This window comes from Myodes glareolus, chromosome 18 (genome assembly GCF_982192425.1).
Source record: "Myodes glareolus chromosome 18, mMyoGla1.1, whole genome shotgun sequence".
Lineage (NCBI taxonomy): Eukaryota > Metazoa > Chordata > Mammalia > Rodentia > Cricetidae > Myodes > Myodes glareolus.
This window is the reverse complement of record NC_142043.1, coordinates 72371649-72385445: the sequence shown is the minus strand read 5'-3', so window position 1 is coordinate 72385445 and position 13797 is coordinate 72371649. Positions and strand designations below refer to the sequence as shown.

At 38.0% G+C, this 13797-nt stretch overlaps 2 protein-coding genes across 2 annotated transcripts; both read left to right on the top strand.

Moving 5' to 3' along the window:
* The first annotated feature begins 1373 nt into the window (after nucleotides 1–1373).
* LOC148119291 (olfactory receptor 14J1-like) lies at nucleotides 1374–2342 on the top strand. Its single transcript, XM_087897816.1, has one exon. The coding sequence runs from the start codon at nucleotides 1374–1376 to the stop codon at nucleotides 2340–2342; it is 969 nt and encodes a 322-aa protein (XP_087753942.1).
* A 10008-nt stretch (nucleotides 2343–12350) lies between these two features.
* On the top strand, nucleotides 12351–13289 carry LOC148119290 (olfactory receptor 14J1-like). The gene has a single exon (XM_087897857.1). It carries the CDS (start codon nucleotides 12351–12353, stop codon nucleotides 13287–13289), a length of 939 nt encoding a protein of 312 aa, XP_087753983.1.
* Nucleotides 13290–13797: the final 508 nt, after the last annotated feature.

Genomic DNA, 13797 nt, shown 5'->3' with positions numbered 1-13797 from the left:
TCATGCCATACTTGTTTCTAAAACCATTGTCATTGTAATCAAACACCAACATCCTATCATATAATAGACGTAGGTTTGGGATGATTTGGTATCTAGTTCATTCCTTGCAAAAGAGATGTGTGGTAGGTGAAGTGGTTTCATTCTGTCACAGAAGAAATACCACTAAGTGGAGAATGCCTCGGGATTGAAGATGGTGACGTCAATTTTATTCTGTGTTTGCATTTGTAAGTATATGAATTTTAAGAAGACACAAGAAAATATCTGGTGATATTTCACAGGACTTAAAACCTCAAAAGACTGACAGTATGTATGATCTTGTTGCCTAGAATCCACTAATGGAAAAAAGTGCAAAAAGCTGACACTCCATGAATTCTCATTAACCATCAAACATGAACATGGATCTTGCAAGGGAAGAATGAAGGGTTATATCCAATCTTTTGAATACCATGACCATGAACTGAAACATGAATTCTCTTCTTCCTAAAACATAAATGACTTTAATTTCCCAATCTCCAGTTAGACCCTGGGTTTTGGCCTTTTTTTCACATCTAAAGCCACCTCAAGATCTCACTGTCTGTTTTTATCATTGTCTTTGTTTGTGGTAAGTGCTAAGAACTATTTGATTGCTGTAACTGAAGACTATTACTATGGACATCAGTTCAAATAGAAGCTTCTTGTCCCCTAAAGCATTTCATATATTCATGAAATAGTAGGATACCTAAATTGAGAATAGCGTGTGAGTATTTCCCTTGCACAGAATTTTTTTTGTTCTTGATTTCACTAACCCTTGAATGGTAATTTAAGAGCAATAAAATTATTCATTTTTACAATTGATTCCACAATAACAGACCATCTTTCTGTAATGACAGTATTGGGTCCTAAAGAAAATAGCCATTTCCAGTGGACAACAAAACTATATTTTAATTTCTGGTATATTTCCTACTCCCTGGTAAAATGCTGCCCTGTCCTAGCTATACATAACCAATCCTATGTCCAAAGACCTCTCATCCACAGCTCATCCTTGGCAGTCTGTTGATGACTTAAAGAAAAACAACGGGTTTCATTTGTGGCAATGGAATAGTGCTCTTCACGGGGCAGACACAACTATGTTCCTTGAGCGAACCAGTGATTGACCCCATGTACATTTCCCTGTAACTACTGGTTTATGAGTAGATAGTGTGAGCTCTATGGTCATGAGAAAAATGTGTTCTCACTAAAGTTTCCCAACAACTAGAGTATGGCTGGTTCAATATATGTATCAATTGAGACAGTAGTTGTTGAAATAAATACTGATAAACAAATAAATAATGCCTCAGTATCTTAATATTTTTTCATTTTATTCTCCAGCTGCTACCACAATTTCTGTTCTCAAAATGTCTGTGAGAAATATAACCACAATGAGCGGATTCCTCCTGATGGGGTTCTCTGACAACCATGAGCTGCAGATCTTGCATGCTTTGCTCTTCTTGGTGACATACCTATTGGGATCAGCAGGTAACTTCACCATCATCACCATCACAACACTGGACCCGCAGCTCCAGTCTCCAATGTATTACTTCCTGAAGCACCTTTCCCTTCTGGACCTCTCATCCCTTTCTGTCACAGTTCCCCAGTCTATTGCCAATTCCCTGGAAGGCAGTGGCTACATTTCAAGTACCCAGTGCATGCTTCAGGTTTTCTTCTTCACAGCTTTTGCCTGGGGTGAAATGGCCATTCTTACAGTGATGTCATATGATCGTTATGTGGCTATTTGCTTTCCGCTGCACTATGAGGTCATCATGAGTCCCAGAAACTGTAGGTTGGCTGTGGCAGTTGTTTGGCTAAGCAGTGGCGTCTCAGGAACCCTTTATATAGCAGCCATATTTTCTATCAGGTTCTGCAGAGTCAAAATAATCCACCAGTTCTTCTGTGACGTCCCCCAGTTACTCAAGCTCTCCTGTTCTAATGATTACCTTGTAGTAGTAGGAGTGGCTGGTATCCTGTTTGCACTGGCCCTTGCCTGCTTCGTTGGGATTGTCCTCTCCTATGTGCACATATTCTCCACAGTTTTCAGAATGTCCTCTGCTGAAGGTCGGTCTAAGGTCTTCTCTACTTGTCTGCCCCATCTTTTTGTTGTCTCATTGTTTCTTTCCACAGGCTCTTGTGCATATCTAAACCCAACCTCAGACTCCCCAACTGTTTTAGATTTCTTGTTCTCTATCTTTTACACAGTTCTGCCCCCAGCACTCAACCCTGTTATCTACAGTCTGAGAAATGAGTCTTTGAAGGGAGCTATAAAGAAGTTACTGCTAAGTGAAGAATTCATTGAGAAAAAATCATTTTTTTCTTTTGTTAGTAGATGATAAAACTAAATACAAAGAATGTTTGTAGTATTTTGAATATGTTAATTATGTTGTAAGGATAATGAGATATTTTCTAAATAATGTATTTTATAGACGTATTGCATAGTAAAATTTGATGTGATTCTTTTAACCTATGTAATTAAATATACTGCTCTTTCAAGTTACTAAAAATATAATTATAATCTAGTAATATAGACCCAGTTCTTCCTAACTTTCCCAGTCCTTTGGCACAGTGATACACCTGTGAACTAACCAACAATCCTAACATGGATTTTGAAAAAAAGTTTGCGGGCATATTACAATAAGAAGAACAAGAAGAATAATTAAATTTACTGTTACTCAGTTCACCAAATGCATCATAATTTTTAAATATTTATCACTTATTTTAAAGGTTCGTTTTACTTTCTGTCTTTCCACCTACACATTTTAGGGATTAGCACAAGAAAATATGCCACTTTTGTGTACATCTACTTAGTTTAATTACTATAGTTCTCTTGTGTGCCAAGTATTGTAATTCATATAAAAATGTGCTTAAGCTTTACTTCTTTAACTTGTATCATTTACTATCAATTTTCATTTACACATAAGTCATTTCTAAAATGTATCCAAGTACTCAGGAGACAGAGGCAGGCAGACCTCTGCGATATATTTTTAGGTCAGCCTGGTCTATTTAGTAAGTTCTAGGCCAGCCAGAACTACAGAGACAAATCACCATGTGTTAGGGGGAGAAAAGAAAGAGGGAAGCTTCTTATATTCTTAATTCTAAAGAAATCGATTGTTGGAGCAAAGTATACAGAATGCTTAATTGTCTGGACAGTTCGAAGTTATTAACTTCCAAAATAATGTATGCATAACCATGAACAATGTCTGACCACGTTTATCCATTTTACAGGTAGGTACTATTTCACGCAGCAGATATTCATATAGAGTCTTTTGTGTATTAGTGTAAGAGTGCTGGTACATGTGCCACAGTGTCCATGTGGATGTCAGAGAGCAATCTTATATCCTTTGAGAGCAAAAGGGAAAAAGCAATGACGAGAACTTTGTATGTGGCCCGTGAGCATGAAAGGAGACAGCCCTCCAGGAGACTACTTTCAGTGAAAAAGCTCAAATTTATTCCAGACTATAAGGAATATATAGGATTGGGAAGATTGGGAGCAAACCCTAATTTGCATTAATTGACTCACTGCTTTCACAAAGCTTCATAGGTGGCAGTAGGGTCCTATAAAAATGCTTAATCAGCATGTGTGTCAACAGGGGAATAGTGTTTGCAGGGAACTGTGTCAAGGGTCACTGTTGAAATAAGTCTGGCATCCTGTACCTACAGACATCCTCCAGATAAGACTAGGTAGGGAGCAGGAAGCTTTCACTGTTGAAAGAGAGTCCTCCATGTGGCAGAACTTAGAAAAAACTGCTGGGCTATGGTTGACTGCAATCTCTGATCAGCCAGCAATGCCTTCCAATGTGTTTCCTTGCTTTATTTGATATTGGAGGTATCATCATAAACCCTAAGAAACCTTCACATTTGGTGGAAGTGTCCAGGGTCTGGTAATGAACCATGACCTGATTGGTGGTAAGTTTAGCAATGGTGGTGATCTGTTGCCAAAGGAACTGAACAAGGCAGGAAACAAGCATCAAAATAAACACATCATAATCAGAGTACCAACAAATGGTAGGAGTCAGGAAAACAGTAGGTTATGGAACCAGGATAAAGACTCCTGGGGTTGATACCAGGTCATGAGATCTTTGGGTAGGGCTTTGGGTGTTTTTACATTTTGTTCCTCCAAATTTGACTTATTGACAAAGAAAAAAACATTCTTCTCTCAAGATAATACATTTTCCCCCATGTTCAGCAGTTATTAGGTTTTGTTGTAGCATGACTCATATCTATCAGCTGGTTCCAGTTTGATGATTTTAGATATTACAAAGGAGAAACGCTTGCAATCTTGATCTCATGGAGTGGTATTGAAAAGAAGCAATGTTTAATGTCTAAAACTATTATTGGGGTATTTACTGATATGGCAGGAGTAAAGGAGAGGCCAAGCTGAGGCAAGCCCCAAATTTTCATGGTCTTAACAATCGCTCTCAGATTCTGTAGGAGCCTCTAGGTCCCAGTCTTCCTTATATTTACAAACCTGGGGTGTTCTAGAGGCTTCTAGGGGGAGGAATGTGTCCAATGTCTAATTGCTGTTTAACCAGTTGTTGTAAAATAGTTCATTCCTCCCTGTTTAGTGGCCAGTGTTCCACCAGGCAGGATATTCTGTGATCTACTCAAGGCAGGGAGTGATATTCAACAGTAACCCTTAAGATTCGGAGTTCTTTTGATCTTGATATTTTTGGTAATATTCTATTTTGGAGGCATTTTCATTTCCCAGTAGCAAGGGCATTTAAGTATTCTAGGAAATCTCTTCCTAGTAAGTTAGTGGTCACATCAGCCACTAGGGGTCTAATGGTCCCATTCTTTCCATCTGGGTCTTCCCATCTATAAAATTCTTGGGTTATGAATGCTCAGGAGAGACCACCTACCCCCATTAGTTGGGATCTGGGGTAGAGGGTCCAATGTGGGGAACCTCAGCTAGACTTAGGATAGTTTGTCTTTCCCTGTGTCTATAAAACATTTTTATTTTTATTGCCAATGGTAATGAAAAGTTTGGGGTGAGAGTTTTCAAGTATGTTAGTGACCCAGTGGATTTGTGGGCCTTTCACTCTTAGTGGCAGGGCTAAAGGCTGTGCCCTGTAAAGTTTAGAGGTGGTAGTTTTGGATTTGCAATCCCTCCTGCAGTGAAAGTCTTTCCTACAAAAGGCAGACAGTTTTAGGCGGGAGGTGGGGGGATTGTAGAGGCAATTGGATTGTTTTCTGGGCACTCCCCGTTCCATTGTCCTGTCTCTGCACATTTAAAACATTTGAATTAGATTATATTCTGACAGCAAAGGCTTGGGCAAGAGATGAGGCCTGCTGTGAGGGAGTCTCAATGTCATGGAAAAGATATTGTTCATTCATGCATGATAGTGTTTATTTTTTAGGCCATGACAAACCTGTCTGTGCTCCAGGGTCACTCCTTTCCAGACAAGATTGTAGCATTGCTTTGACCATATGGTCTGTAATTTTTCTGTCTAGACTACTTGTACTTTCTGTCAATATGAAATCTGGAACAGTTTCTCCTGTTTTTTGTTTTTAAAAAGCCAGTGAAGAGGCCTCCCCAGGTCCTGTGGATAGGAGAGTCAAATGATCCCAGACTTGGAGCACACACAGGCAGATTTGTTCAAAGTAGCTGTAGGTGTGGGTGGGAGGGCTTTGAATTCCTGTGGGAAAGTTGTCCTGGTTGAACAATTGGTCATAGTTCCAGTTTATTAATTGAGCAGTGGGGGTGTTCCTTGTTGTGGTTTTATTTTTGATTATGTTATTCAATTTTGTACCCTGTGTAATATATGATATTTTGTGTTTCAATAAATAAAGCTTGCCTGAAGATCAGAGTGCAAAGCTCGCCACACCAGTCAGCCATGCCGGCCAACCAGTGGTGGCACATACCTTGAATCCCAGCAGCCACACTAGTTAGAAGTTGTTAGGCCGGTGGTGGTGGTGTACACCTTTAATACCAGTATTAAAGATGAATATAAGGCAGGATGAGACAGGGACTAGCTCTCTTCGGTCTGAAGATTTTGTTGAGGTAATAGATGTCTAGTGGTTGGCTGCTTTGCTTCTCTGATCTTTCAGCTTGAATCCCAAATATCTGTCTCTGTGTTTTTATTATTTGTGCGATATCATTTGACATTCATCACTAAACAGGGCTTCTCATTATACAAGTAAAGGACTGGGAAGAGTGGTTTGACAAATGTTTTTTCCAGTCTTGGGGAGTTTAAAAGGTTCTATTGAAATTATGTATAATAGATTTGGTCCAAGGGGGTGAATTCCATTCAGAGAAGGTCCCTATGGGTGGAGACTCTGGATTCCTGGGCCTTGGGGCTGAGGAAACTGGGGACAATTTTCTCAGTATCTCTGATATTTCAGAGCTGCTCAAAGGCAGTGGTGGTGGAATGTGCCATAGAGGGTGACCCCAAAAGGTGGTGGGAGCTTATCTGGGCGATGTAATGGACATTTACTTTGATATTAGGGTCTCTGTTCTCTGGTACTTTGTCCTCTGAAGCCACTGCCTTCTGACAGGTCTCTTTGTCATTGATTAGGTCAGAGTAATTCACCCACTTGCCTCTGGGCATTCACCTGTTTCCCTCTCCCCATTCCAGTAAGCATTCTGAGATTACAGACACTGTTGCTGCTTCAAGATTTCAGATATCCAAACTCAGGTTGTCAGGATTGCCAACAAGTTTTTTTTCCCCACTGTGACATTTTCAGAGTCTATGAAGAACTATTATTATCTTCTGTTCCACTCACAGTAATACTTTGAGTGTCTTTACTTACTTATATATTATTTCAGTAAATATCAAGTTTGTCCTTCAGATCAAATTATGATAGCAATCCACATCTTCTTTTCTATTGTTGAGATTTTTAGAGAATCTAGTCAGATGTTTTCAATCAGACAGGGACATGCCCTGTACCCAAGAGAAAATGGTGGTGCTTGCTAGTAGGAGGGGAGGAGAGTACAAGCCTAGGGGTGCATCCACTCAGTCATCTAGGAAGTAAAGGCCTGGTGTGCTTAGTTCATGTTTTAACATTATTTTGAAAGATTCATGAGTCAGAAAAATATAAAATATAACTGGCTCATGAACTTTGAAGTAAAGCAAGGCATGTGATCTAATGACAATAGGAAGAGTAATTGTGGAGTCATTAAGAAAGAACATGTTTAGCTGTCTTTGTTCAATTAATACTTTGGTCTAAAATAGCTTCCTATGAATGCAGGTGAATGCAGGATTTGGGTTTCTGTTTTACTTGTTTGCATTCCAGTATAAAGTTAAATTTTGTAGCACAAAAATGTATTAGTGCCATACAACAATTTTTCTTCATTAAATGTATTCTAATAAATTTATTTCTTATGGTTATTTAAATTGAAAAATTATTCCCAAACATTATATTTTATCATGTTTTCCTCTCCTCCAGTTCCTCCAGATCTTCCCCATCTCCCTGCCCATCCAACTTTTTGTCCTCTCTCTCCCTCTCTCTCCCTCCCTTTCTCTTTCTCTTCCTCTTTAAACAAATGAAAAAAGAAACACAGAGAAAAACCATAAAAATTGAATCTACAGATTGCTCTTAGTAGAATGACAATTTTTACGATAGTTATCCTATCAAACCATGTGTTAGACTGATCTTTTCATAGTCTTATGTCTTCTCCAATTTATTTCTTGAAAGTATTAAAGCTTTTAATATACAAGCCTTCCACTTTCTTGGTTAAAGTTATCCCAGGGTATTTTTGAGGCTATTGTGAAGAAAACTGTTTCTACGATTTCTTTCTCAGTGTTTTTGTCATTTATATATTGGAAGGCTGTTGATTTTGTTGTTGTTGTTGTTGTTAATTTTGTATCTTGCTACTTTTCTTAAAATTTTCATCAGATGAAAAAAGCTGCCAGGAATTGATTTAAGGTTCCACAAAGTCTGAGAGAACCATAGAGATTTCTAAAGGTGACACAGCCTTCCATAGCTCCTGAACAAGTAAGAAAAAGAAGGGAGAATATGTGGATAGCCTGAAGCTAAGAAGGGGTTGAAGCATGCCTAAAATCCAGGATTTTCTCATCCTGTGAAAGGAAGGAGTTTGACTGCTTCCCCACTTTGCCCGGGTGCCAGCAAACCCCAGCAGTTAAGTTTCCCCAAGTTTGGATGTGACCTGATACATGAAACTGATAAGTTGTGGAATTCTCAATTTAGAATTTTTTATACTCACTTTTGTATACTATCATATCATTTATCATGTTTTCCTCTCTTCCCTTTTTGACTTCTTCCTTCCTATTTGTATCCCCTTGATATCTTTCAATTGTCTTGTTGCTCTACCTAAGACTCCAGGTACTATTTTGCATAAGTTCATGGTGGAAAATTCTGTAGGTTACTATTTGGAGGGTAAAATGAGCAGAATGCTTTTAAGATTTGGATTCCCATGATCCACATGTGCCCTCTGTAATTTCTCTTCAATCAAAGTCAATGTTTTCAGCTTCAACAGTTAATTCTGAGGACTATATAAGTTTTTGTCACCATCTAAGGTTTTGTTCAAATGAGTTATTTGATCAGATTTTCTCCAAGAAGTGGGCCAAAAATTGGAAATGTCTCCTAGCAATCTTTGGAAGTCATTAAGAGTCTCCAATCAATCTCTCCTAATTTGTGCTTTCCGTGTTCTAACTTTCTGTAAACCTGTATTATAATCTAGGTAATTAATAGAATCTCCTCTTTGTATTTTTCAAGAGTAATTTCTAATTCCCAATGAGGCAAAAATTCTTTATGTCTTCAAACACTCTAAAGTGTATACATTTGAACCAGATAACAATCATCCATGTAATGGTAAACTATACATTTAGGAAATTGCTTATGTATCATTTTAAAAGGCTGACTTACAAAATATTGGCACAGGGTGGGACTATTTAACATTCCCTTTGGAAGGACCCTCTATTGATATAGTAAACTGAGAATTATAGGTAGGCACTATGACGGCAAAATTTTCTCTATCTTTTTTTTGTAAAGGTATAGTGAAAACACAATCTTTTAAATCAATAATAATAAGAGGCCATCCTTCAGTCGATAGAGGAAGCAAAGGAATTCCAGACTGTAGAGGACCCATTGGTTAAATTACCTGATTGACAGTTCTTAGGTCTGTCACCATTCTCCATTTTCCAGATTTCTTTTTAATGACAAATGTAGGAGAATTCCAGGGGCTGAGCATCTAGCTGCTCCTGCACCAGCTGTTCCAAAGCCTGCAGTTTCTCTATTGTTAAAAGCCATTGTTTCACCCATATAGGTTTCTTAGTTAACCACTTTAAAGCGAGGGCCATCGGTAACTCAGAAAGTTTTCTAGTTTTTTAGTTTGTTTGTTTGTTTGTTTATTTTCTCAGCCTGAATAGTTGGTGATTTTTAAATAGTACCTTATAATATTCTTCCCAGGAACATAATTTGGTTTATGTTCCATTTCTGAAACTGCAGGAATGTTAATCTGGGTATTCTATTGCTGTAACAGATCATGACCCCATAGATTCACTGCTATATTAGCTACACATGGCCTCAGCCTTCCTTAGTTACATTCTCACTCATGATGTAAAACACCTAAGGAAACAATAAAAATGTTAAAAGAACGTGAAATTCTTCTTTATGCTGCCAAAATTTCAAGGAGAAAGGTAAAGATCAAAGCTGATATCTAAATTTTCAAGACTTTATAGAGAGTCGAGTGTTTTATGAATATTTTCATATTCTTTTGTCCTTTCAAAAATGTACACCTTTGCTACACAACAGCTCTCTCCCTGTGTGTTCAAACTTGCAGGTGCTGGTCTGGAAGCTATTGCATGCAGAGCCTGGGTCAGAAACCCTGAGTGTAGTGCCCAGGTTCCTGGGCTGTAAACAGCTCCCTGGGAGATTCACAGGTCTGCTAAGGACTAAAAATCACTAAGCCAGAACATTAAACCCCAAGCTCACAAAATCCCTCAACAGTTGTATGGAAATTTTGGTGACTCCATGTCCCAGGTGACACAGGGCCGAAGTAAATGAAGTAACTTTGGCTAAGTCCAACTTCCATTTCCAAAGACAGTGTACACAAACACACCCTTCCCTTCATGCCAAAAGAAGCAGCTAAACAAAATTGCTCTCCAGGGATATAATATGTTTTCAAAATCTGCGACTGTGGACAAGAAATACCAGAAGCTGCTGTTGCTGACCAGCTTGAAGATTGGCGCACACAATAAGATATCCTAAAGTGAGTTTTTCGAACTAGGATGAAGAAAGATAAATATTTTATAAAAATTCTAGCACAACCTTACAATCTTACTTAGTTATAAAAGCAAGGCTATAATTATAACAAGTAAACAAGGACATCTTCCTCAAAAGAAGCTGATTTTAAAAATTCATGTACATATAATAAGGAGCCATGTGAGAAGACCAGTAAATGAGAGAAGTTAGCATGCTATTTTCCTACATTTTGGCAGTTCTGTAAACTATTAACACACTACTGATGAAGCTGTCTGAGTGGATCAAGTTTGACCTGTTTTAGGAAGGACCTAAACATACCTCCTGTCTCATTTATGTGAATGATCAATTTTACTCAGTTTTCTTACCTCCCAGCATACTGTTTTATTTGTCAGATTAAAATAATAATATTAAATGAATGGATAGTTAAACCTATTATGAGCAATAATTATAAAAATGTTTATCATTTTACTATCCTCAAAGAAAAATACTATCAAAGAAGCAGAATTTGGAAAGAAGAAAACTGTGAGAAACATGCTATATTTTTGTTTGTCCTGATTTCTTTTATAGGATATAAGGTTTTTAATAAATCAAACAGTAAGAGGATATTTTAAAAGGATTACAGTTATGACTAAAGTACACAGAGGTGAGACCAGGGACTTTCAGATACAAGAGTTGCATTACATGGAACAAAAATAATCTAGCTGAATTTACAGTGTTTTATTTCCCTTCAGATAAAGGATCTTTCTATAAATCACACACCGATTTGAACTCAGCTGCTATGGCCACAGGTCCTGGGATTCTTTTTCTTATGTCATGCATGGGTCTAAAACAATTGTCATTGTAATCAAACACCAACATCCTGTCAAGTAATTAGACATAGGTTTGGGATGATTTGGTATCGAGTTCATTCCTTGCAAAAGAGATGTGCGGGAGGTGGAGTGGGTCGTTCTGTCACAGGAGAAATACCACTAAGTGGAGAATGCCTCGGGATTGAAGATGGTGACGACAATTTTATTCTGTGTTTGCATTTGTAAGTATATGAATTTTAAGAAGACACAAGAAAATATCTGGTGATATTTCACAGGACTTAAAACCTCAAAAGACTGAGGTTATTTTGATCTTGTTGCCTAGAACCCACTAATTGGAAAAATGAAAAAAGCTAACACTCCATTGAATTCTCATCAACCCTCAAACAGGAACATGGATCTTGCAAGGGAAGAATGATGTGTTATGTTCAATCCTTCGAATACCACGATCATGAACTGAAACATGAATTCTCTTCTTCCTAAAACTTAAATGACTTTAATTTCCCAGTCTCCAGTTAGACCCTGGGTTTTGGCATTTTTTTTTCACATCTAAAGCCACCTCAAGATCTCACTGTCTGTTCTTATCATTGTCTTTGTTTTGTGGTAAGTGCTAAGAACTATTTGATTGCTGTAACTGAAGACTATTACTATGGACATCAGTTCAAATAGAAGCTTCTTGTCCCCTAAAGCACTTCATATAATGAAATAGTAGGATACCTAAATTGAGAATAGCATGTGAGTATTTCCCTTGCACAGAATTTTTTTGTTCTTGATTTCACTAACCCTTGAATGGTAATTTAAGAGCAATAAAATTATTCATTTTTACAATTGATTCCACAATTACAGACCGTCTTTCTGTAATGACAGGATTGGGTCCTAAAGAAAATAGCCATATCCATTGGACAACAAAACTATATTTTAATTCCTGGTGTATTTCTTACTCCCTGGTAAAATGCTGCCCTGTCCTAGCTATACAAAACCAATCCTATGTCCAAAGATCTCTCATCCACAGCTCATCCTTGGCAGTCTGTTGATGACTTAAAGAAAAACAATGGGTTTCATTTGTGGCAATGGAATAGTGCTCTTCACGGGGCAGACACAACTATGTTCCTTGAGCGAACCAGTGATTGACCCCATGTACATTTCCCTGTAACTACTGGTTTATGAGTAGATAGTGTGAGCTCTATGGTCATGAGAAAAATGTGTTCTCACTAAAGTTTCCCAACAACTAGAGTATGGCTGGTTCAATATATGTATCAATTGAGACAGTAGCTGTTGAAATAAATACTGATAAACAAATAAATAATGCCTCAGTATCTTAATATTTTTTCATTTTATTCTCCAGCTGCTACCACAATTTCTGTTCTCAAAATGTCTGTGAGAAATATAACCACAATGAGCGGATTCCTCCTGATGGGGTTCTCTGACAACCATGAGCTGCAGATCTTGCATGCTTTGCTCTTCTTGGTGACATACCTATTGGGATCAGCAGGTAACTTCACCATCATCACCATCACAACACTGGACCCGCAGCTCCAGTCTCCAATGTATTACTTCCTGAAGCACCTTTCCCTTCTGGACCTCTCATCCCTTTCTGTCACAGTTCCCCAGTCTATTGCCAATTCCCTGGAAGGCAGTGGCTACATTTCAAGTACCCAGTGCATGCTTCAGGTTTTCTTCTTCACAGCTTTTGCCTGGGGTGAAATGGCCATTCTTACAGTGATGTCATATGATCGTTATGTGGCTATTTGCTTTCCGCTGCACTATGAGGTCATCATGAGTCCCAGAAACTGTAGGTTGGCTGTGACAGTTGTTTGGCTAAGCAGTGGCATCGCAGGAACCCTTTATACAGCAGCCATATTTTCTATCAGGTTCTGCAGAGTCAAAATAATTCACCAGTTCTTCTGTGACTTCCCCCAGCTTCTCAAGCTCTCCTGTCCTAATGATTACCTTGCAGTAGTAGGAGTGGTTGGTTTCCTATTTGCGCTGGCCCTTGCCTGCTTCGTTGGGATTGTCCTCTCCTATGTGCACATATTCTCCACAGTTTTCAGAATGTCCTCTGCTGAAGGCCGGTCTAAGGTCTTCTCTACTTGTCTGCCCCACCTTTTTGTTGTCTCGTTGTTTTTTTCCACAGGCTCTTGTGCATATCTAAACCCAACCTCAGACTCCCCAACTGTTTTAGATTTCTTGTTCTCTATCTTTTACACAGTTCTGCCCCCAGCACTCAACCCTGTTATCTACAGTCTGAGAAATGAGAGCATAAAGACTGGTGTGAGGAAGTTATTGTTGAGTACAGAAGTCACTAGTTAGGGTCATTTTTGTCTTGTTGTTACTAACTGCTCAGTTATACGCAGGTATGTTTTTAGTCATTGATATTTCTTCAATCTATAATGTTAATGAAGAATAATTATTTTCTATAGTAAACTACATTGTATAACCATTGTCCTTGTGCACGTGCATTGTCTGATTTCTTTGCATTTTACTATTAAAACTGCTGTTTCTTCAAATTACGAAAACTTAGAAGCCTTGTAATACAGATCAACTACTTTTTACTTCCTAATGCATCCACACAGAGGTAACACTAAAAATATCTGTACATGTCTTAACACTTTTGCAGAGGTAATATTAGAATAATAAAAAGGACAAAAGTGATACTATTAACCCCATTTATACCCACCGAGTCATAATTTCCAAGTCAACCTTTATTTTTAAACTTTTATTTTAAACTCATTTTTGTTATCAATATCCATATTGATATGAATTTATATGGTATCACTAGGTACGTTTACATAGTTTACAGATACAATTTTTCCTGAAG